This window comes from Moschus berezovskii, chromosome 24 (assembly GCF_049115385.1).
Source record: "Moschus berezovskii isolate FMDL1 chromosome 24, NW_MosBer_1.0, whole genome shotgun sequence".
NCBI lineage: Eukaryota > Metazoa > Chordata > Mammalia > Artiodactyla > Moschidae > Moschus > Moschus berezovskii.
Window position 1 is genome coordinate 3,449,960 of NC_142483.1, and position 24,541 is coordinate 3,474,500.

At 45.7% G+C, this 24,541-nt stretch overlaps 1 protein-coding gene across 14 annotated transcripts in view; it reads left to right on the forward strand.

Moving 5' to 3' along the window:
* The window catches only part of NR2C2 (nuclear receptor subfamily 2 group C member 2), a 108,295-nt gene that overhangs the window by 59,748 nt on the left and 24,006 nt on the right, over positions 1 to 24,541 (forward strand). For 10 of the 14 annotated variants that reach the window (XR_016036255.1, XM_088831961.1, XM_088831960.1 and 7 more), the window contains 2 exons: positions 8,747 to 8,857; positions 23,730 to 23,930. Coding sequence is in view for 13 of the 14 variants with exons in the window: in XM_088831961.1 (XP_088688087.1) it covers positions 8,747 to 8,857; positions 23,730 to 23,930 (312 nt within the window). In the remaining variant the exon portion in view is untranslated. The remainder of the gene's footprint in view (positions 1 to 8,746; positions 8,858 to 23,729; positions 23,931 to 24,541) is intronic. The other 4 variants (XM_088831966.1, XM_088831964.1, XM_088831965.1 and 1 more) reach the window with 2 other exon arrangements.

Consider the following 24,541-nt stretch of genomic DNA (forward strand, 5'->3'; position numbering starts at 1 on the left):
ACTGAACTGAACTGAGACTCACGGCTCATTAATAAGGTCATAATACCTTTAATACCCAGTAGTCCCTAATCCTTATACACTTCTGAAAAAAAGACCCCCAGACAGCAGCTGGTTCTCCCTCTCAGATTTAAAAGATGCCTTCTCTTTCATCCCATTGGCACCAGAATCACAGTACTTGTTGCATTGAAGTAGAAATCCTCATCACTACCCCCTCAGTAGTTGACCTACACCAAGGCTTTGGAGGCAGCCCTCCTCTTTTGGAGCAGGCTCTAGCCCAGGATCTACAAGACCTAACTCTTGAGGGGGGTCGTTTATTCACTATATTGATGATCTCTTGATCTGCTCCCCCACTCAGTCCCACACCATTATATACACCACTCAGGTCCTTAATTTCCTGGCTTATTGGAGTTACAGAGTGTCCAAATCTAAGGCCTAGTTGGTACAGCAAGTGTCCTATTTTGGGATTATTTTTACCCCTGGTAGGTGCAGCCTTGTGGCACATTATACACAGGCAATACCCCATCTACAGATTCCCACTACTCATAAAAAACTACAAGCATTTCTGGGCCTAACCGGGTATTGCAGAGTCTGGATACCTAACTGTGGTCTCACTGCACAGCCCCCTTCTATCAAGCATTAAAAGGTAAGGAAGGTCAGGTACCCCTCACACGGGGACCAGTCCAGCAGGAGCCATGGACACTTTAAGGAGCCTCCTCCACAGAGCTCCCAGTTTGGGTCTCTTACCTGTTCTGACTCTGCACCCAGAAAACGGGGAGTGTGGTCCTGGGAACCCTAACCCAGAGACTGGGAGAAACCACACAGCCAAAACCCATCTCTCTCAACAGCTGGAGTCCACTGCTGAAGGCTGGCCTCTCTGTCTTAGGGTGCTCGGAGCACTGTCCCTCCTAGCCGAGGGAGCACGGAAGTTAACTCTGAGAGCCCCATGCAGGTTCTGATTGCTCACCACGTACCAGATCTGCTAAATGATCAAGAATTCTCAGAAAGCAAATTCTTTTATTCGAAAGCCCACAGATATGTTTGAGTATTTGCAAGACTCTAACCCCAGCAACTTTGCTGCCCATACCAGGAAAAGATGACCCTACTCAAACTTGCTCCGAGATCCGGATAGTTTCTCCCAGTGTCCATCCAGACCTCTCAGACCAACCTTTAGCCAATACTGATTAAATCTGATTTACTGGTGGAAACGAAAGGCTGGATACACTGTCACGTCCCTTTATGGGAATATTGAACCCCAAATTCTAGCCCAGGTGACGTAGGGCTTCCCAGGTGGCTCTAGTGGTAAAGAACCCGCCTGCCAATGCAGGAGACATAGAGACTCAGGTTTGATCCCTGGGTGGGGAAGATAACCTGGAGGAGGGCATAGCAACCCACTGCAGTGCTCTTGCCTGGAGACTTCCATGGATGGAGGACCCTGGTGGGGCCACAGTCCATAGGGTCGCAAAGAGTTGGACACGGCTGAAGTGACCGAGCACGTATGCAGGCGTGTTGGGTGCCTATGTATCATTATGCTGTTTCCTTCTTTATCTTTGTTTTTGGCTTTGTTTTAAAGTCTGTTTTGTCTGATTTGAGTATTGTTACCCTGCTTTCTTCTTCTTTCTGTTTGCATGAAAATAGATTTTCCATCCCCTTATTTTCCACCTGTATGTGTTCTTTGCTTTAAAGTGGATCATTTATACTCAGTATATTGTAGCCTCTTGCTTTACTATCTAATCTGCCACTTTATGTCTTTTGATTGGAACATTCAGTCCATTGACATATAACGTAATTATTGATCAGTCAGTTCAGTTCAGTTGCTCAGTCGTGTCCGACTCTTTGCGACCCCATGAATCACAGCACGCCAGGCCTCCCTGTCCATCACCAACTCCCGGAGTTCATTCAAACTCATGTCCATCGAGTCGGTGATGCCATCCAGCCATCTCATTCTCTTGTCGTCCCCTTCTCCTCCTGCACCCAATCCTCTCCAGCATCAGACTCTTTTCCAGTGAGTCAGCTCATCGCATGAGGTGGCCAAAGTATTGGAGTTTCAGCTTTAGCATCAGTCCTTCCAGTAAACACCCAGGATTGATCTCTTTTAGAATGGACTGGTTGGATCTCCTTGCAGTCCAAGGGACTCTCAAGAGTCTTATCCAGCACCACAGTTCAAAAGCATCAATTCTTCAGCGATCAGCTTTCTTCACAGTGCAACTCTCACATCCATACATGACCACTGGAAAAACCATAGCCTTGACTAGACGGACCTTGGTTGGCAAAGTAATGTCTCTGCTTTTTAATATACTATCTAGGTTGGTCATAACTTTCCTTCCAAGGAGTAAGCGTCTTTTAATTTCATGGCTGCAATCAGCATCCGCAGTGATTTTGGAGCCCCAAAAAATAAAGTCTGACACTGTTTCCACTGTTACCCCATCTATTTCCCATGAAGTGATGGGACCAGATGCCATGATCTTTGTTTTCTAAATGTTGAGCTTCAAGCCAACCTTTTCACTCTCCTCTTTCACTTTCCTCAAGAGGCTTTTTAGTTCCTCTTCACTTTCTGCCATAAGGGTGGTGTCATCTGCATATCTGAGGTTATTGATATTTCTCCCAGCAATCTTGATTCCAGCTTGTGCTTCTTCCAGCCCAGCGTTTCCCATGATGTACTCTGCGTATAAGTTAAATAAGCAGGGTGACAATATACAACCTTGACATACTCCTTTTCCTATTTGGAACCAGTCTGTTGTTCCATGTCCAGTTCTAACTGTTGCTTCTTGACCTGCATACTGGTTTCTCAAGAGGCAGGTCAGGTGGTCTGGTATTCCCATCTCTTTCAGAATTTTCCACAGTTTATTGTGATCCACACAGTCAAAGGCTTTGGCGTAGTCAGTGAAGCAGAAATAGATGTTTTTCTGGAACTCTCTTGCTTTCTCCATGATCCAGCAGATGTTGGCAATTTGATCTCTGGTGCCTCTGCCTTTTCTAAAACCTGCTTGAACATCTGGGAGTTCATGGTTCACAATGGTTCACATATTGCTGAAGCCTAGCTTGGAGAATTTTGAGCATGACTTTACTAGCGTGTGACATGAGTGCAATTGTGCGGTAGTTTGAGCGTTCTTTGGCATTGCCTTTCTTTGGGATTGGAACGAAGACTGACCTTTTCCAGTCCTGTGGCCACTGCTGAGTTTTCCAAATTTGCTGGCATATTGAGTGCAGCACTTTCACAGCATCATCTTTCAAGATTTGAAATAGCTCAACTGGAATTCTATCACCTCCACTAGCTTTGTTCGTAGTGATGCTTTTTAAGGCCCATTTGACTTCACATTCCAAGATGTCTGGCTCTAGGTCAGTGATCACGTTATCGTTATTATCTTGGTCGTGAAGATCTTTTTTGTACAGTTCTGTGTATTCTTGCCACCTCTTCTTAATATCTTCTGCTTCTGTTAGGTCCGTACCATTTCTGTCCTTTATCGAGCCCATCTTTGCATGAAAAGTTCCCTTGGAATCTCTAATTTTCTTGAGATCTATTGTTTTTCCTATTCTATTGTTTTCCTCTATTTCTTTGCACTGATCGGTGAGGAAGGCTTTCTTATCTCTCCTTGCTATTCTTTGGAACTCTGCATTAAAATGGGTATATGTTTCCTTTTCTCCTTTGCTTTTTGCTTCTCTTCTTTTCACAGCTGTTTGTAAGGCCTCCTCAGACAGCCATTTTGCTTTTCTGCATTTCTTTTCCATGGGGATGGTCTTGGTCCCTGTCTCCTGTACAATGTCACGAACCTCCGTCCAGAGTTCATCAGGCACTCTATCAGATCTAGTGTCTTAAATCTATTTCTCACTTCCACTGTATAACCATAAGGGATTTGATTTAGGTCATATCTGAATGGTCTAGTGGTTGTCCCTACTTTCTTCAATTTAAGTCTGACTTTGGCAATAAGGAGTTCATGATCTGAGCCACAGTCAGCTCCTGGTCTTGTTTTTGCTAATTGTATAGAGCTTCTCCATCTTTGATTATTGATAGATAGGTATTTATTGCCATTGTAAACCTTGTTTTCCAGTTGATGTTACATTTCTTCTTTTCTTTTCCTTTTGTGGTTTGATGGTTTTCTATTATGCTTGTGTTTTCTTCTTTTTGGTTTTTGTGAATATATTGCATGTTTTTTATTGGTGTGTGTGTGTCAGTTGCTCAGTCGTGTCCAACTCTTTTCGTCCTCATGGACAGTAACCAGGCTCCTTTGTCCATGGGATTTTCCAGGCAAGAATACTGAAGTGGGTTGCCATTTCCTTCTCCAGGGGATCTTCCAACTCAGGGATCGAACCCTAATCTCCTGAATTGAAGGCAGATTGTTTACCATCTGAGCCACCAGAGAAGCCCCCATTTACTTTAGACTGGTATTCAGATATACTCCAAACACATTCTAAACAACAAGCAAGACCTATTTTCTTACCTCCCACACATTTTATGGTTTTGATGTCTTTTATATCTTCATGTTTATCCTTTTCTTGTTTATTGCAGCTGTTACCACTTTCCCACAATCGTTTTACAGTTGTTTAATCACTGCCCTGGTTTATTTAAGTAATCTACTTTCTAGTTGTATTTGTCTCTTTCCTGTGGGTTCTTCCTTCTTTCCGATTTATTTTAACGTTTTTTAAATAGTTTATTTTAGTTGCGCTGGAGCTTCATTTTCACGCACAGGCTTTCTCTGCTCATGGTGAACTGGGGCTACTCTGCATTACAGTGTGCGGGCTCCTCTCAGTGTGGAGCACAGGCTCTCGCCCTGCAGACTTCAGTGGTTACAGCGCACAGGCTCAGTAGTTGCGGCTCACAGGCTCTAGAGTGCCGGCTCAGCAGTTGTGGCACACGGGCTTAGTTACTTTGTGGCATGTGGAGTCTTCCCAGACTGGGGGATTGAACTTGTGTTCTTCCTTTGACAAGCAGATTCTTACCTACTGTACCACCAGGGATGGCCCTTTCTTTCCTCTTTAGAGAAGACCTTTCGGTATTTTTTTAACAGTAGAAGTTTAGTCTTCCTGTATTATTTTAGTTTTTGCTTGTCTGAGAAATTCTTTCTCTCTCCTCTTATAGTGATAATCTTGCTGGGTAGAATATCCTAGGTTGCAGGTTTTTCCCTTTCAGGATTTTGAATTTATCTTTGCCACTTCCTTCTGGCCTGCAGTATTTCTGTAGAGAAATCAAAGGATAGCCTTATGGGAGTTCCCTTTTAAACTTCTTTTTCTTGCCTTTAGAATCCTCGTTAACTTTTGCCGTTTTAATTATAATCTCCCATTTTAATTATAGTCTCCCTCACCTTTGAAGGACTGTTTTGCTGGGCTTAGGATCTTGGATTGACATATTTCTTTTCTTTGAGCACTTTGACTGTATTGGCCAACTGTCTTCTGACCTCCGAAGTTTCTAAAGAGAAATCAACAAATAACCTAATTGTGGATTTTTTGTATGTGACAATTTGCTTCTCTTTTAAATGCTTTCGAGATTTGGCTTTTGAAACTTTGATTATAGTGTATCTTGATTTGGGTTTCTCTGAGTTCCTCATTTGGTGAGCTTGAATGTTTATGTTCATGTCTTTGATCAAATTTGGGAAGTTTTCAGCCATTATCTTCAGATACTCTCTGCCCACACCCCTCTCTCTCAGACTCCCACAGTGCTGTTGATCTCACTGTTGGTATCCTGCAGGTCTCTTTGGCACCAGTCACTTCTCACCAATCTTTTTTCTTTCTGTTCATTTCAATTTCTGAACTTTTTAGCTCCAATTTTTTTTGCTTTTACTAGGTTTTCTGTCTCTTACTGGTGTTCTGATTTTGTTCATGTATCATTCTCTGACTTCCACATCTTCCTCTCTAGCTCAGTCCTTATCTGGTACATTTGACGTGAGATCTTTTTCAGATGTAATTTCTGTTAATTTTTTTTTCCTTTGACTGGTCCATACTTTTGTATGCCTTGTGATTTTGTTGTTGAAAACTGGACATTTGACTCTAATAATGTGGTAACTCTAGAAATCAGACTCTCTCTTGCCAGGTATTTGCTGGGTTTTGTTAATTTGTTTTTATTGTAAGCACTTTCTGTAAGCAACATCCTGACATGTAAATTTAAGGTCTTTTCTAAACCTGTGTCTTTCCCTAAGCACATGTAGTTACTTTCTAATTTTTCCTGTGTATGCAGTTAGTTTGAAAGTCTTTGTCTTTAATGTCTGATTCCCGAAAGAAGAGAGAAGCGGGTGGTGGGAGAACAAACTAGTCTTTTAAGTCCCCTGGAAATCACTTTGCCAGAAATGGGCATTTGCCACAGGAAGTCAGAGACCATGGACGCCCCCGCCTTGCCTGCACCCGGGATCAGAAGCACAATCTCCGGTACTTGGAGGACAAGGACCCTTTCCGCCACCCTAGCTCCCACAGGCTGTGTGCAGGCTGCTCCTGGAACGTGTGCATAGTTGCCTCCCCTCGGGAAGGGGCAGGGATAGGTAGCTGCTACTACTGTGCTAGGAGCTGAGGTTGACCAAAATTAACTGTACTGTGTCATCCAAGGCTTCCCCTGGAAATTGCAAGCCTCCCTTGGATTCTGGAGTTCCACAATAGTCCCATCAGACAGTTTCGGATGTCTGTCTGTGATCTAGGTAGAGAGACAGATTCCTGGTGCTTCCTACTCCACCATTTTCCCAGAATTCTCTCTCTTGAATTAATTGTTTTTTATGTAATAAGAGTGAGGTGTCCAATTTCATTCTTCTATGTGGTGTCTGGTTTTTCTATCACCATTTGTTGAAAATGCTATTCTTTCCCCATTGAGTTATCATGGCACTTGCATCAAAAATCATCTGACCGCTGATGGATAGGTTATTTTCTATGCTCTTTGTCCTGTTTTGTTGGTCTGTAAGTCTGTTTTTATGTCATTACCACGCTGTTCCGTTTACCATTGCTTTCTAATAGGGGCTTCCGAGGTGGCAGAGAACTGACCTGCCAGTGCAGGAGACACGAGAGACACATAAGTTTTGAAACCAGGAAGTTGAGTCCTCCAACTTTGTTCTTTTTCAAGATTGTTTTGGCTATTCTGGTTCCTTTGCATTTTCATGAATTTTAGTATAAATGTATCAATTTATGCAATACAGGCAGCTAGAATTTGAATAGCAACTATATTGAACCTGTTGATCAATTTGGGTAGCATTGACATCTTAATAGTATTACGTTTTCTGATCCATGAACACAGATGTCTTTATGTTTATTTATATCTTCTTTAATTTCTTGCAACAATGTTTTGTAGTTTTCAGTATACAAATGCTGTATTTTGTTTGTTGAACTTATTCCTATTTTCTTGTGTTTGATGTTATCGTTAGTGGGATTGTTTCATTAATTTTCTGAGTGCTCTTTGCTAATGTATAGAAAAATAACTGATTTTCATATGTTGATTTTTGTATTCTGCAACCTTGAAACTTATTTATTAGACCTAGTAGTTTTTCTGTGGAGTCTTCTGGATTTTCCGTATAAAGGATCATGTTACCTGCTAATAGAGATCGTTTTCCTTCTTTCCAGATCTTGCTGCTTTTATTTCTTTTTCTTTTCTAATTGCCTTGTCTAGAGCTTGCAGTCCAGTGTCAAGTGGACATGGTGAAAGTGGCCTTCTTTGTCTTGTTCCTGATCATTGGGAGAAGGGTTTCAGTCTTATATCATTAAGTATTATGTTAGCTGTATTTTATAAATACTTGTTAACAGGTTGACATATCAGTACTTCTTAATTTGTTAAGTGGGTTTTTTTGTTTGTTTGTTTGTTTTGTAATCATGAAAGAGTGTTGAATTTTGTCAAATGCTTTTTCTGTCCATTAAGATGATCATCTGACTTTTGTCCCCTTGTAAGGTATATTGTATTGTTTGATTCATATGTTGAAGCAACCTTGTATTCCTGGGATAAATCCCACTTAGCCATCGTGTATGACTCTTTATGTGCGTCTGGATTCATTCTGGTTGGATTTTGTTGCGGACTATTGCACCTTTACTCTTCAGGAATGGTGGTCTGGGCCTGTGGTCCTCTTGTGACCACCTGTCTGGCTCTGTGAGGCAGCACCAGCCCCACGGTGAGCCACGGAGTCCTTCCTTCCTCCTCCTCCTGCTGTTGTTGTTCTCCTCTTTTTTAAGTTTGAAAAATATTGGTTCATAATATACTTTTATTCAAAGAAGAATAATACCTGATCACTTCAGGGGTCCAAGTGACCGTTCGGAACTTTGAGCCTTTACTTTGATGGATCTTGACCTTGTGTTATTGAGGAACTTTTTCCAGTTTCACCCCAGTGGGGGTGGGGGGTTGTGAGACTCTTTCACAAGTATTAATAATCCTGGTAGTTCACAGTGTAATTCTGGTTCTGTTTGCCATCCTCAGTAGTAGTGTGAGAGCCTTTCTTCTGAAAACTGTCATCTCACAGGAGTGCTTTATAGCTGGCTTTGGAGACGGTGGGGGAGGGTGGAGTTCAAAGATGATTTCTAAGAAGTTATTTTGGTAACTTTATATTTTATTGGTGCTGTAAAGAGCACACCTGAAAATTCCTTTCATTTTTTTCTTGCATTTTCAACATTAGAAACAGCTATTTTAGCTGTTTTTCAGGATTATTCTGTAGAAGTGTCTCATTGATCCTTTGTCATCCTAAACTACACATTTTGTCACTCAGAGCCACAGTGAAACCCAAGAGGCATGGTCCTCAGACTCCCACTGGGCATCTTTCTGAGCCCCCTTGTGATCCAGCCCGCTTCTCGCCCACAGGTACCACGTACACAGACTTCTCGGCCGGAATCTCCAGGGATGACCAGCCCCTCCCCGCGCATCCAGATAATCTCCACTGATTCTGCGGTAGCCTCACCTCAGCGCATTCAGGTACCGCAACAGTCCCCTTGGGGTCCAGCCACCTTCCTCCCTGAATCCGTTCTAAAAACAAAGCTGCCTAAGGGTCTCAGTAAGGAGCTGTACTTCTTAGGCATCCAATACAGTGCAGTCTCATTTCTTATTTAAAACATAAAAGAAAAAAGAGTTTACACTTGCTAAGCTAACTTACTTTTAATCTACAAGTCTAAAGTTTCGCTTCAGGCTCTTGGAATGAAGTGCCGTTTTATAACTTGTGTGCCTGTGCCTCAGAACTGAGAGGCAGCATGTCCTAGTATACTCGTAGTTAAGAGTGTGGACCCCACTTGAAGTCAGATCCCAGTGCTCCGCTTCACAGCTTTTCTGACGTCTCAGTTTTTTCATTTAGAAAGTGTGCATAATAGTAGTGTTTACCTCATAAGGTTATTAGGAAGAATCAGTGGATGTTGCTTGTAAGATGCTTAAAACGGTGCTTGGCACATGATAATGTTCGATGTGTAGTCGTCATCTATAAAAACTGTTAGTAGTAGTAGTATCGTTCTTATTAACTATTTCATATTCACTTATGGGAAGGTTAGTCTTCCCCAGGGCTCTGAGCCTGCCTCTGGCTCATTGAACAAAGAGATCTGTGTATTGAAATCATGACCAACAAACAGGAAGAGGGGAAAGGTATTGATGACACAAATTAGATTCATAGTTATCTCAAAAGGCTGAATCCGAAGACCAAACCAAAACACATGAATAGAAATGAATGGCAGATAAAACACTAATTATGTCACAGAAGTCTGAGAAAGGACCAGGCAGACAGGTATTTGAGTGAATTAGTTAAAGATTGCTTTCATTTTCAATTTGTTTACTTTAAGCTAAGTAAAAGTGAGCAGTATGCTGTAATAACAAGATGGTTTCTGTAGTGTTTTCCCATTCTTAAAACTGATTTTATGGATTGTTAAACACTAAGCATAGAAGAGTTGTATTAAGGAAAGTGAAATGAGCTGTTAAAAATTATATTTCCATCATACCTATTTTACATAATAGTTCATCGTAAACACAGAAGTTCATATACTTGTCATTTTTTTCACTTCACACCAAGTAGGATACCTGTATCTGAGTGTTTGGAAATTCAGAATTAATTGGTCCAACATTAATGGGGTTTTACTGTTCTTGGTTTTTCCCGTGGTCATGTATGGATGTGAGAGTTGGACTGTGAAGAAAGCTGATCGCCGAAGAATTGATGCTTTTGAACTGTGGTGTTGGAGAAGACTCTTGAGAGTCCCTTGTACCGCAAGGAGATCCAACCAGTCCATTCTAGGGGAGATCGATACTGGGTGTTCATTGGAAGGACTGATGCTAAAGCTGAAACTGCAATACTTTGGCCACCTCATGCGACAAGTTGACTCACTGGAAAAGACTCTGATGCTGGGAAAGGTTGAGGGCGGGAGGAGAAGGGGACGACAGAGAATGAGATGGCTGGATGGCATCACCGACTCTATGGATGTGAGTTTGAGTGAACTCCGGGAGTTGGTGATGGACAGGGAGGCCTGGCGTGCTGTGATTCATGGGGTCACGGAGAGTCGGACACAACTGAGCAACTGAACTGAACTGAACTGTTCTTCAGAATTAGAAACTTTATGTAGCTAAGTTATTTTTTCTTTCCCTTTGTTCTTATTTGCTCATTGTGACTTGAAAATGAGTCCTTTTTAGTTTAATGTAGAAGGTATTAGGATCCTGCCTATGTAACTCTCCCAGATCTGGCAAAGGGACTAACTCTGTGTATTTACCCGTGTCTGTTCCATTGTGGTTTCACAGCCATCCAAGGGCAGGTGAGAACATAGAACGCTCCCCCAGAAGACCCCAGCTAGTCCTGGAGCTAGTGTACATTTCAAGAGAGAGTATACAGCCCCCTGTATCGGTGTGAGAAGAATCCTTGTTTTCTTAAGGGCTTTTTGGGCATCCCATTCATCCAGAGGGGTATTCCCACGCCCTGGTGCTTGGCCTGTGGTTCCACCACTGTCCTGGCTAGAATACAGTTAGATTCTTGAGCCAGAAGTCTTATAGAATGGATCTGTGGTGTTGTGCTTTCAGGTTCTCTAGGGAAAATGACCCCTTAGCGTGAGTTTTATGTATAGTAACTGAGCGACTGAACTGAACTGAAGTATAGCTGAAAGTCTTTTCATTGCGAACTGTTGATAAAATTGAATATACTTTGCTTCAACTGAAGTGTGTTTGAAGGTTTAGTATTTTAAAGAAAATTATGGTTGTAACCAACTTAAGTTGGTTTCTAGTTCTTGATGTTGGTGCCGATGTCTTCCATGAAGTTTTCCTTTCTAGCCCTGACTTCAATGTTGGATCTCCAACCCAGTGTGGAAAAAGAGTTCATTTCCTGATGTTTTAATGAGTAATCAGTGCTCCGACCCAGAGAGTAGCTCTGTGATAAGTTTATAAGGGAAAGATTATTCAGTAAGGATGGCAAGCTGTGCAACATTTAGGAACTTTTGGCTCTGAATGGAACAGACTTTAGGAGTAAACCTTGTTTCTACTCAGTTGTGTGACCCTGGGGAAAGTTTCTATAACATCTGTAACTGTTAAGTGACAATAGTAATAATACCTATTTTATGGCATTGTAAAAAGATTAAGAGATGATGCCTATAAACCTATAGGATCAGTAGACGTAAGCATCTGTGTTACGATTTTTTTTATTTTCATACAAGTTCGAAAGTAAGGAAAATTATGCATAGGAATCTTGTAGTCCCTTTATACAGATTCACCAGTTTTTGCTGTAACATTCTGAATGTGTGTATAATGTACTTTTTTCTGAATCATTTGAGAATAAAAATAGAGACGTCACCCTTCTTTGCCCTGGATACTTGAGTTGTATTTTCTACAGAGAATGACATTCTCTTATATAATTACGCTATATTATCAAAATCAGGAAATTTAATATTGAAACAAGCCATTATCGAATCCATAGTCCAAATTCTAAAATTTCATCAGTTTTCTTAACCAAGTCCTCTATAGTTGTTTTTCCCCCCATCCTAGGATTTCTTTTTACTGTATTTAATCATCACAGCAAAAATTAAGGTGCCAGTTAGCACATGACCAATAGCACGTGTAGTTGTGCAGACCAGCAGAGGGCTGCCCTGAGGGTGCATTCGTGTCACTGCTGCATGGGCTTTGGGACCATGTGGGGAAGAGTGAGGCTCCCAGTGCCGGGAGAGCTAGACTTGTGACTGGGGTGGAAAGCTGTGGTATTTGGGGATGCAGAAGCCTGGTGCAGAAACTGCGAGGAGGAGGATGGAGGTAAGAAGGAGACGCCAGCTTGTCTGAGAGGGAGGCCTCATTGGAGCAGTCCAGTCACAAAACCTAGCTTCTCAGGAAATTTCATGAGTTTTCATCATATGCAGTCTTTCTAGGCCAGTGGTTTTCAAGCTCTGTTCTTTATTACTTCCAAGATTATGCAAATATTATGTTCAAATGTCATCTTTTAATCCAGCTTTTAAAGTGATTTTTCGTTGTTCAGTCACGTCTGACTCTCTGCGACCCCATGGACTGTAGCACACCAGGCTTCCCTGTCCTTCGCTATCTTCTAGAGGTTGCTCAGTTTCATGTGCATCGAGTCAGTGATGCTGTAGAGGAAAAGAAAAACACTTGAACACATTACGTGCCAAATTTGACGTGCGGGAGGCCACTGTGCTCACTGGGATGCCGCCTTCATTCTCTTCGGGGCAGGTCTTGGCCTGAAGCTTCTTTTGCACCTGTGGGTTTTAAGGCACCTCTGAGCTCTTCCTCCACAGTCTCCATTTCACGTGTATGTTTTCAGTAGAGCATAGTTGTCCTTAGTGTTTGACTGAAGGAAACGTTTACATTTAAGCTTATGAAATACATTTATACGATATGGTGCTTTTTTATCTCTCTTTTTTTTTGGATGTTTCACCTGTTACTAGAAAAGACTTCTGCTGTTTGTTTTTTAAAAGTTTGGAATCCTCATTGCGTTCCCCAGGGGAATGCATCTCGGGCTCCTGCAGCTTCCTTCCCTCGGTCTCTCTTCCGTCAGCTGTTTGTTCCTGCGCGTCGTTCTTGAGCTGCCAGTGCCTGCTCTCTGTCCTTTCTCCATCCGCAGACGATGGGTGCTTCCTCTCTCGCGCTGATGACTGGCGGCTCCCCTCAGGGTCGCATAGGAGTTGTTTGTGTGTGTTGAGTGGGTAATAGGTACACGCTGTGACTGAGTCACACCAGACAGAGTAAAAGACGAGTCTCCCTCTCCACATCTCCCAAGAATAGCCGCTGTTGCCATATTGCTCATTGATTTTTCAGAGGTTGGCTCTGCACCTACACCTGTGAGTATACACGTCAGCGTACAGCCTAGTTTACATACCTGCCCACATTCTGCCCACATTGCTCTGCACTTCTTGGAGTAAAGCGGTACAAATAGAGCCGCCTCTTTTTATTAAGTAGGGTTTTGAGATTTCATTTTATGAATGCTGCGATAAATAACCTTTCACCTGAGAGTATTTCTCTAGGATCAATTATTCAAAACAGGGTTGCTGGTACTAAGAGTGTCGTGTAATTTTGACAGTAGTTGCCAGACTGCCTTCCAAAGAGGTTTTGCCAGTTTGAACTCGTGCCAGTCTGCATGAGAGCACCTGTTCCCTTCCACGCTCAGTGAGATAGTTTGGGGGGGGGTGTGGGGGTGTGTGTGTGTGGGTGGGTGTGTGTGTGTGTTTGTGTCTGTGTGTGTGTGTGTCTTTGTTTGTTTGTTTTATGGCCCAGAATGTGGTCTGTCTTAGTGAATGTTCGATGCAGGCTTCAGAAGAATGTCTGTTCTGCTGTTGCTAGCTGGAGTATTTTATAAATGTCAGTTATATCAGGGTGATTGATAGTGCTGCTCAGGTCAACTGTATCCTTACTGATTTTCTGCCTGCATAATCTGACAGAGAAGTGATAACTCCAGATGCAGTGGCTGATGACTGTTTCTTTTTGGCGGTTTATCCATCTTTACCTCGTGTGTTTTGTTGCTCTGTTACTAGGTGCATGCGTGTTTAGAGGATTGTTATGTCTTTGGGGGGAACTGAGCCATTTTATCATATGAAGCCCCTCTTTATGCCTGAAATCTTCTTTGTTCTGAAGTTTGCTTTGTGTTTACATTTAAGTAGTTACTCTGTCTTTTGACTTTTGACTTTTCACCTGTCTGGGTTTAGGGTTTTCTGTAGACAGTGTATAGCCAAGTCATTTTTTATCCAGATGACAGTCTCTTTTGGATGGTGTATACAGAACACCCACCTTTAAAGCGGATTGTGAATATATGTGAACTAATATTACCGTGTATGTAACTGTTTCTGGTATGATGCCAGGCTGCTTTTTCTGCCTTTTCTAGTTTTGATCGAGCAGCTCATCTGATCCACTTTTATCTCTTTTCTTAGTGTATCACATGTACCTCTTTACAAGTGTTTTTAGTTGTTGCCCTAAAGTTTACAATGTACATTTTAAAGTAATCTAAATTTATTTTCAACTGACAGTATTTTGTTTCACCTACAATGGGAACCTTTCACAGTATTGCCAACCCCTGCCTCCCAACCTTTGTAATTTGCTGTCATTCATTTCACTTACCCACATGCTGTAGGCACCCAGTGCATTGTTACTTAATTTTAACATTTTTTTTTTTAAAGATCAATTAAGAATAAGAAAAACAAGATTTAGTTTTACCTTCATTAATTCCTTCTTTGGTGTTCTCCCATTCTTTATGTAAATGCAATTCCAGTTCCTGATCTGTTCCATTTACCTTCTGCCTGAAGAAAACCTTGGGACATTTCTTACAAGGCATATCTGCTGGTGATGAATTTGTAAAGTTTTTGTCTGAGAAAAGGGGCTTCCCTCGTGGCTCAGAGGTTAAAGTGTCTGCCTGCAATGCGGGAGACCTGGGTTCGATCCCTGGGTTGGGAAGATCCCCTGGAGAAGGAAATGGCAACCCACTCCAGTATTCTTGCCTGGATAATCCCATGGACGGAGGAGTCTGGTGGGCTACAGTTCACAGGGTCGCAAAGAGTCGGATACGACTGAGCGACTTCACTTTTTTGTCTGAGAAAGTCTTTATTTCACTTTGACTTTTTTGATAATGGGTTTTTTTTTATGATTTTCTGTGAAATACATAAAATTAAGCATTTTAACATATTCATGATATGATGCAGCCACCTCCTCTGGCAAGTTCCAGAACATTTCTGTCACTCCTTCACTCCCCTTACCCACTGTGCAGTTTTCCCTGCTCCTCCTCCTGCTTGGTCCCTAGTGGTTATCAGAATTCTATCTCTCTGGATTTATCAGTTCTGGATATTTTATATAAATGGAGTCACACAGTATGTGACCTTTTGTGTGTCTGGCTTCTTTTGTGTCTGACATAATGTATATAGAATTTTAGTTTGGTGGTTTATTTCAACAGCATTTGAAATATTTTGCTCTACCATCTTGTCTTGCATGGTTTCTAAAGACAAATCTGCTCTAAATTTTTTTTTTTTGGTCTTTATAGGTGAGGTGGGCTTTCCTCCCAAAGGGAGAGTGGGAGAGAAATCTTTTCCCATGTTTTTGACAGGGAGAGTTAAACTTTTCCTCTTTTTCTGGGCTTATAAACAGGGTATACTTAAATGTAGCTTTTGAGCACTTACTGTGCCTGGTGTTTCCTAAGCTTCGTGATCTGTGGTTTGGTATTTCGTCATTAGTTAGGGAAGGTTCTCACCCGTCATCACTGTAAACCTCTCTTCGTTCTCCTGCTGGTATCCTAGCTGGGTGTGTGTTGTCTCCGGCGCGTGTCCCGCCGCTCTCGGGTGCTGAGCTCCGGGTCTTGTGTGCTGCGTCTGTGTTCTGTGTGTTCTCTTCGTGCCTCCCCCTCGCATTTCAGTTCGGGGCGTTCCTGTGGGCCTGTCTCCAAGCTCGCCGATCGTTCCCTTGTTGTGTCCAGTGAGCCTGCCGAGGCATGCTGCATTTCTGCTACAGTATTTTTGATTTCTAGCATTTTATGTTTTCTGAGAATTTTCATCTCTTTGTAGATTCTCATTTGTTCTCGCATGTTGTCTTTTTCCTTCAGAGATCCTTAGATACTAATCATGGGTTATTTTCAATTCCTTATCCGATAATTCCAACATTTGTGTCACATCTGAGTCTGGGTCTGATGCTTGTATTGTCTTTTCAGATTGTATTTTTCTTATCTTTTGAAATTGTGTGTATTTTTTTTTTTTTTTGCTAAACATCAGACAGTATTGTCTGTGTTAGGTAACAGGAACTGAAGTAAATCAGCCTCTACTGTGAGGGGTTATGTCATCTGGATGGGAGTTGAGCTGTGTTTAATGTCTCCTGTAGCTGTAAGTGGCTGAGATTTCAGATTCCTCAAGACTCCTTTGTTTTGTCCTCTTGACTTTGAGCTGCCCTAGACATTCCTCCTCAGAGGGTTTGTGTCTTGAGGCTCAGCTGTAACCCGCTGCTACCATTCTGCAGCCCAGTTGGTGAGGTGTAAAGGAAGGATGGCTGTTGCTCAGTCACTCAGTCGCATCCGACTCTGCGACCCCCTGGACTGCAGCACGCCAGACCTCCCTGTCCATCACCAGTTCCTGGCGCTTGCTCAAACTCATGTCCATCGAGTCCGTGATGCCATCCAACCATCTCATCCTCTGTCGTCCCCTTCTCCTCCTGCCTTCAGTCTTTCCCAGCATCAGGGTCTTTTCCAATGAGTCGGCTCTTAGAATCTGGTGGCCAAAGTATCGGAGCTTCTGCTTCAGCATCAGTCCTTACAACAAATTATTCAGAGTTGATTTCCTTTAGGATGGACTGGATGAATCTCCTTGCAGTCCAAGGGACTCTCCAGAGTCTTCTCCAACACCATAATTCAAAAGCATCAGTTTAGCTCGGTCAGTAAAGAAATTGCCTGCAAGGCAAGAGTCTTGGTTTCTATTCCTGGGTTGAGAAGATCCCCTGGAGAAGGAAATGGCAGCCCACTCCAGTATTCTTGCCTGGAGAATCCCGTGGACAGAGGCACTTGGCAGGCTAGAGTCCATGGGGTCACCACCACTATTGCCAGCCTACCTTATGGTCCAGCTCTCACATCCATACGTGAGTACTGGAAAAACCATAGATTTGACTAGACAGCTTTGTTGGCAAAGTAATATCTCTGCTTTTTAATACACTGTCTAGGTCTGTAATCTTATGATGAAGTCTCAGTATTTTAGTGGTCCTTTGTCCTTGGGCTATGACCTTCACAAGTATTTATTTATTTCCCCTGCCCCCACTTAGATGAGAAAGGCAGGGTAGAGGGACCTGGAGTTGAAGAAATGCCCTTTCCCAGTGGGATGAGACAAGCCTCTGGTAAGGTCTTTTCTGCTGGGAACAGGCCTTTGTTACACTGAGTTTTTGTTTTGTTTTGTTGTTACCAAGAATACTCTTCCCTTCCCCTGCCAGAGTCACCAGAGCATCATTCCCACCTCTTTACCGGGGAACCAAGTGGGGTTCCTGGAGCTGAAACTCATGAAAGTGTGGGGCCCTCTGTGACTTTAACCCCCCCCCCCCGGAGTTCCTCACTCCCATGCTAGTATGTGTGAGGTCGCCAGCCTCACTGTGATTACCACTTGTGTGTCCCACCCGCTTAGCTTCTGATCCACGTAAGCAGATTTCAGACTTGATGACTTCACTTCTTTCCAGATCTCAGTTTGCCTCACGAAGGTCAGTTCTCTGATGAGCCCTCAAGGAAAGTCCTTGATTCTCAGTTTGTTTAGTTTTTTTTTAAGGACAGAATGATGACTTCCCAGCTCTTCACGTGTGGAAGTTGAAACTGGAAGTATACTTTGAGCTTGACTCATCTGTCTGTAGTTTCTTGGACATCCTCACCTGGGCATCTCACACTCAGCAAGTCAGAAACAGACTCTCAGTCCCTACCACCTCTCGCCCGTCCACCTGCCTGCTCAGCTCTCACCTGGGCCACCCTAGGGGTGCCCTAAGTGTCCCATGGCTTCCAGTGTCTTGTTTTCCCTTTTTTCCAGCCAGCGTCTAAGAAGATCTTTGTTTCCCATCATTCCCTCACGTAAAACTTTGAGTGTATTTAGGAAGCGTGTTTTATCTTATTTAAGAAAGAAAACTTTGTCAAATATTTTACCCACCTGAATTTGTAGGAATTGAGGCGTTAGTGGGTCCAAATGGAGAAGATACTTGTTTTATCATTGCTGCCTGTGAGCAACACTATTCATATGAGTTATTTATTTAAAAAATAATTTACTTTTTTGTGTAGTTCAAAAACTGTTTAAACATATTTTAACTTTTTTATTTTAAATTTAGTCACCTTTGCTGTTGTTCTTTGTTATGCTCTGACATGTGCAGACCTGTAATGATGACAGATTTTGTATGTATTATATAAAGATCTGTGTGTCTGTCTGGGGTGCATGTGTGGATGTATAGAATACTATAGGATAGGTGTCCAGTGGTACAAGGGACCAGAAGGTCCAGACCTGATTCTGGGGGAAACGGCCCCTGAGTGGCTCTCACTGTGCTTAGAAGCCCACACTCCCCGCAGGGCCAGCCCCCTCCCCTCTAGATCATCCTTGGGCCTGACATCACTTCCCAGAGGTCCTTCCTCTCAGGACATCCCACATGCCAGAACATTTCCTGTTGCTTAGTACACACTTTCCCCTAAACCTGTACCTGGCACCCTTTTCCTCATCCTTGAATCTTCTTTGAAATGTCACCTCATCACAGAGGCCTTTCCTCATCTCTTTCTAAAATGCCTGCATTTTTCTCTTACCCCAGCCTGATCTTTCCTATCAAAGCATGTATCATACATTTAAATTATTTCCTGGTTGGTCTGTTTACTTGGTTTTTTGCCAGTGTTTCTCATTAAACTAAAAGCTTAGTGAAAGCAGGCACCGTCTCCGTAATGCCTGTCTTCTAGCCTAGTGCCAACAAAGGTCCATCTAGTCAAAGCTATAGTTTTTCCAGTGGTCATGTATGGATGTGAGAGTTGGACTATAAAGAAAGCTGAGCGCCAAAGAATTGATGCTTTTGAACTGTGGTGTTGGAGAAGACTCTTGAGAGTCCCTTGGACTGCAAGAAGATCCAACCAGTCCATCACAAAGGAAATCAGCCCTGAATATTCATTGGAAGGACTGACGTTGAAGCTGAAACTCCAGTACTTTGGCCACCTGGTGCGAAGAACTGACTCACTGGCAAAAACCCTGATGTTGGGAAAGATTGAAGGCAGGAGAAGGGGGCGACAGAGGATGAGATGGTTGGATGGCATCACCGACTCGATGGATGTGAGTTTTGAGCAAGCTCCGGGAGTTGGTGATGGACAGGGAGGCCTGGCGTGCTGCAGTCTGTGGGGTCGCAAAGGGTCGGACTCAACTGAGTGACTGAGCTGCACTGAGCCTAGTGCCTGAGACGCGTGAGTGAGCCGCAGAAGAGAGTCCTGATTTCCTCAGTGGGGGAGCACTGATGAGCTGAAACGGCTGAGACAAGACTCGCCAGTGAGGGGGAGACGTGTGTGAGTGCTTGGAGGAGGGACACACTTTCATCCAGGTCCTGTTATGTTCCGGGCCGTGTGCCAAGCACGTTCACATGTGTTCTTTCACTTCCCTAGTGATGCTTTTTATAGAGATGTAAGCAAGCTCAGAAGGCTGCAGGGCTGCTTCACACGGACACGGCTGGCAGGCAGTGGGCAGGCATTCCAGTCGTGGCTGCAGCTCCAAGCGCTGTCTCGGAATCACAGACTCCGGTGTTCCCAGGACCAAGCACAGTGGAGGAGGAGGGCCAGGCAGGGGTGGGGAAGACCAGCTGAAAGGGCAGCCGCACCCACCCAGCTGATACCAGGGGAACGTGGGCCCAGGACGGCCAGGGCTGCTGGTCTGTTGAAAAGAGTTCTGTGAGAGTGCGTGCGTGCGTGCGTGCGCATGGGTGGTCATTTGTGTCCATGGACTGTCAGCCACCAGGCTCCTCTGTCCATGGGATTCTCCAGGCAAGAATACTGGAGTGGGTTGCCATTTCCTCCTCCAGGGGGGTCTTCCCAACCCAGGGATTGGGCCCACATCTCCTGCATTGTAGGTGGATTCTTTACCCCTGAGCCACCAGGGAAGCCAGAAGAGCAGTAAACAGGATTTTTATAGGAAATATCCCATTTTTAAATGTTGTCAATTGGGTTTTAGGTTTGTTTGTTTGTTTTTTAATGTAAAATTTGGAGAAATGAAAGTTACCTCATGACTGGCCTTTTGCCCTCAAGCCGTCCCTTTGCAAGCTTTTTCCCAGTAGAAACGACAGGCCCGGCCTGGCTGGAACAGAGAGGGTGAACAGACGAGAATGGCAGCAAGTCAGGCCATCGCTGAGGGCCTTTTGAGTTGGAACTGCGGGCCATGTGCTGGCAGCGTGCAGTCGGCACTGCCCTGACAGGGCTGCACATCCCCAGCAGTGCCCACCCTGTGCAGAGTGAGCGGTGAGAACCACACAGGGCTAATGGCAAGAGATGGCGTTAGTGGCACGACACTCGGGAGCTGCTGCTGACATCAGAAACGGGTATGGATTTGATGTAAACTGCCACGTTACATGTGTCAGCAGTCAGGAATACATGGTGACTCCAGTACATACGGGGTTTTGCCTTGATGGAGACCTGGAGCTCACGTGCGGACGGTGTGGGGCCCACGTCCCGGGGGTTCCTGTGCCCTGCACCAGCCTCCCCCGCACCGCTCGCTTCACCGCAGGCATTCCTTGTGTTCACCTGGTGTTTCTCACTGAAGAGAACGCTATAAACAAGCTCACAGTTCACAGTAGACTCAGACTGTTGTCTGTTGCATCAGTCCATGGACTGTACAGTGCTTGGGATTCTCCAGGCCACAACACTGGAGTGGGTAGCCTTTCCCTTCTCCAGGGGATCTTCCCAACCAGGGGTAGAACTCAGGCCTCCCACATCGCAGGCAATTCTTTACCAGCTGAGCCAGCAGGGAAGCAGTATATCAGTCACATTGGAACAAAAGCACTTTGCAAAGCCAGCATTAAAGCAGCACTGACAGTGGCCAGGCTGTGGAAGGCCTTAACTTTAAAAGTCAGAACAATATCCCTTCTTCCAGTACTCCCCCCACCCCTCCTTGTCCTGCCTGCAGTCTGTTACAGAGGCTGCCAGTTGGGAGTCTGAATATTTGTTCCAAGTAAAGAAATTAAAGTTTGCCTCTTGTGTTTGTTTCCTGGGGCTGCTGCAACAGATTACCACAAACTGAGTTGCTTGAAACAACAGAAGTGTGTTCCTCTCACAATTCTGGGGGCCAAAAACCCGGAATCCTGGTGTCTGCAGGGCTGGGCTCTGTCTTCAGGTTCTAGGGGAGCATCTCTGCTTGCAGCCGAGTCACTGCCGCCTCTGCCTCTGTCGTCACGTGGCTGCCCTTAAGGGCAGCGTGGTGTGCTGTCTCCTTAAGTCAACAACGTCCGCAGAGGCTCTTCCAAGTTAGGTCACCTGTGTGAGTCCTGGGAGTCAGGGCTGAGACATCTTTTTGAGGGGACATGATTCTCCCTGCCGCACCTCTCTCTTCCACAGGAGGCTTAATCTTTGGGTACGCCCTCAGTCTGACGCCCCCTCAGTCTCCTTACGGAGTCTGCCTGCCCGTGTGTGTCAGCAGGGTCTCTCAGCCTCATGGTCACGGTGAGGTTCCAGAACACTTCAGGAAGAAAGTGAGAGCTGACAGGCGTGAAGAGGAGGTCAGACCTCTGACTCCCAGATATCCAGGTTAGGGGGGGCGCCTTTCAAAGGCTGTTCAGCTTCCCTCCGCACAAAGTAGGCAGGAGGCCCGCTCTTGACCGCCAGGACATGTTGTCTCACCCCGTCTGCTGTCCGTCGGTCGTCACCCAGTTCTCCGTCTTCTGTTGGGCTGCTCCAGGGGGCCTGGCACGCCGCAGGTGGTAACGGTGAAAGGTCCTTCCTCTTCTTCCCGCTGAGTGCACCGCTTCTAGCGCGGAGGCCCTTTGGCCCTTCATTGGGAGTGACGGTGTGCCGGGCCTCCGGTCCAGCCCGCGGCCCTCTGGCCCGTGCTGTCATGTCTCTGCACGGCTCCCTCAGCATCACTCCCTCAGAGCAGTCTCTCCTCCTCAGGTTGCCCCACGTCCTTCCCCATGTCGTGTTCTGTTCGTTCCCCTGCTGTTTGGTTTCCTCCGTGGCGCTGGCGCTGACTGAATGTGAGGCGGCTGCATGGTTGGTTTGTCCTCTAGCAGGTGGGCTCCCCGCCGGGTTCACGTCTCCATCCTCAGTCCCCGGAGCAGCGCTCGTCAGCGACTGACTTTCCTTGCCTGTGTCATTTTCTTCGGCAGCTACCACTGTTGTCGTGTCTTCTGTACTGGACATTGGCAGAGCCGTTGGGTAGGATTCTGTGCATTTGCTGTCAGAACCTGGGGATGCCGTGTCCCGAGGCAGTTCTGTCAGGAGGGGGCACAGGCCCTTCTGTAGATGCACTTCAGGGCACTGGGGTCCCCCAGAGACACCGCACATCTGCCCGGCCCAGGGCCCAACGCGAGCACCCCAGGAGTCCTGTCTGCTGGGAAGGCCTGCTGGGTCCTCGGGGAGAGAGCGCACAGTGCCCTGGGCTGGCGCCTGGCCTAGAAGAGAGGCAGGAATGGGCTGGAACAGCTTCCAAGAATCTTCATCACGAGTGGGAGGAAGAGAAGTTGTTCTTCCCGCAGCAGCTGATTAGTCATGACTGGTGTGCTGGGGCAGGGACGCAGGGAAGAGGCCCCTCTGGTGGGGGGCTCCTGAGCAGCGGGCGTCCCCGGAGAGCCAGGCTCAGGGCTTATCCAGAGTCAGCGCTCACCGCCTCCAGGGCTGTGGTCTCGTTCACGGCCTCTCTCTGGTGCCAACCCTGGGGGTGCAGCCTGAGCCAGGTGTCTTGTCTGTGCTTGAAGTCCTCTAAGTCAGGACTGGGGAAGCTGGGTTGTCAGCAAGCAGCCCCCTGCACTCGTCACTCCAAGGCGGACATTTACAGGGCCTGCCCTTCAGAGGCCGCCCTTCTTTAAAGCAGCCTTTGTCAGCTTTGGGTTCAGAAACTCAGGAGAGGGCACTCCCTGCTCATCCAGTGGTTTGGGCACCAGGCTTCCATTGCAACACGCCTAGGTTCCATCCCTGGTCAGGGAACTGAGATCCTGTGTACCAGGCCAAAAAATAAAAGTTAGGGTTGCTCACATTCTTCAATTTGCCTGGAACGAGGAGATACACACGTCCATACACACATGGAGCCGTACACACACGGAGCCGTACATACACGGATGTGTGCGCCTCCTCGGTGCGTGTGCTCTCTCCCTCTGTGTGTGTATGTAAGTTAAGCTGCCATCTGCTATTTACTGTTGCCTCCATTTCATTCGTAACAGAAGGGGCCGTTCTTGGTCCAGTTTTATTGAAACGTAATTGATATGCAGCAGTGTTCTGAGTGTGGAACATGGTAACTTAGATACATTGCACAGTGATTGCCACAGTACGCTTAGTTAACATTCACCATCTCACACAGATACAGAGAAAAGGTAAAGGAAACACGAATTTTATTCTCCTTGTGGTGAGAACTCTGGGGGTCTAGTCCCCAAACTGCTCTCATGCACACCGTACGGCGGAGTTGACCGCAGTCACAAGCTGTGGGTCACGCCCCCAGGACTGGCCTCATCGCTGAAGTCTGCGCCTTTGGAGTGCCTTCGCCTTCCCCTCCCGAGGAGCAATGTGATTGTAAAAGTAGTAGGGATGATATCATCCTGGAATGACAGCTTTGTGAAAAGTGGACTCTGAAGAGCTCCCTGTTGTCTCCTCCTCTGGCACTGGTGAGACCGTCCTGGCCCAGCTGACTCCAGGCTGGCACTGGCTGCCGCTGCACGTGCTCTGTGAGAGCCCCCTCCGTGTTGTGTCTTGTAGATCGTGACCGACCAGCAGACGGGACAGAAGATCCAGATCGTCACCGCGGTGGACGCCTCCGGATCCCCCAAGCAGCAGTTCATCCTGACCAGCCCCGATGGAGCTGGAACTGGGAAGGTGATCCTGGCTTCCCCGGAGACCTCCAGTGCCAAGCAGCTCATATTCACCACCTCGGACAACCTCGTCCCCGGCAGGATCCAAGTAAGACCCATTGACCGGTGTTTCTGCTACTGCGCTTGTTCTGGATTCTCACCTCTATTCTGGAGGCCATATCCGTCTCTGAAGGTCCTCTGGGGACATGTAGCCGTGGCGGGTTGCTGCCTTGGCTCAAGTGAAAACCAGCCAGTGAGAGGGGCAAGGCCCAGAAGGCAGCTGTTGCAGTGCTCAGGGAGGGTGGAGACAGGAGACCGACTGAGAGGTCGGCGTGGCCCCTGGAGGACCGTCCCACCACAGCTGACCGCAGCCAGGTGATGGCCGGCTGGTTCTCATCTTACTTGGCCTGGCCAGCCCTCTGTTCTGTCCTTGCTCCTGTGGGCTGCTGCCTGTGGCTCCTCAGCTCTGGTCTCTATCCCTGCCCTGCGTCTCCCTCTGATGGGCAAGGTGGGGTCTGGGCAGGTGCAGGAAGGGGAAGAACAAGAGATGGCAGAAGAGCAGGGTTACTGGGATGCACTGAATGTCCACGTCCAGCACCTGGAGGAGTAGGGGCTCAAGGACAGTGTCCCGCATCGGCCAAGCAAAGAGCGCGTGTAGTCCACGGTCTTGTTTGGTTCTGCTTTCTAATTTAAAAAAAAAAAAATTGCAGCCACATATGA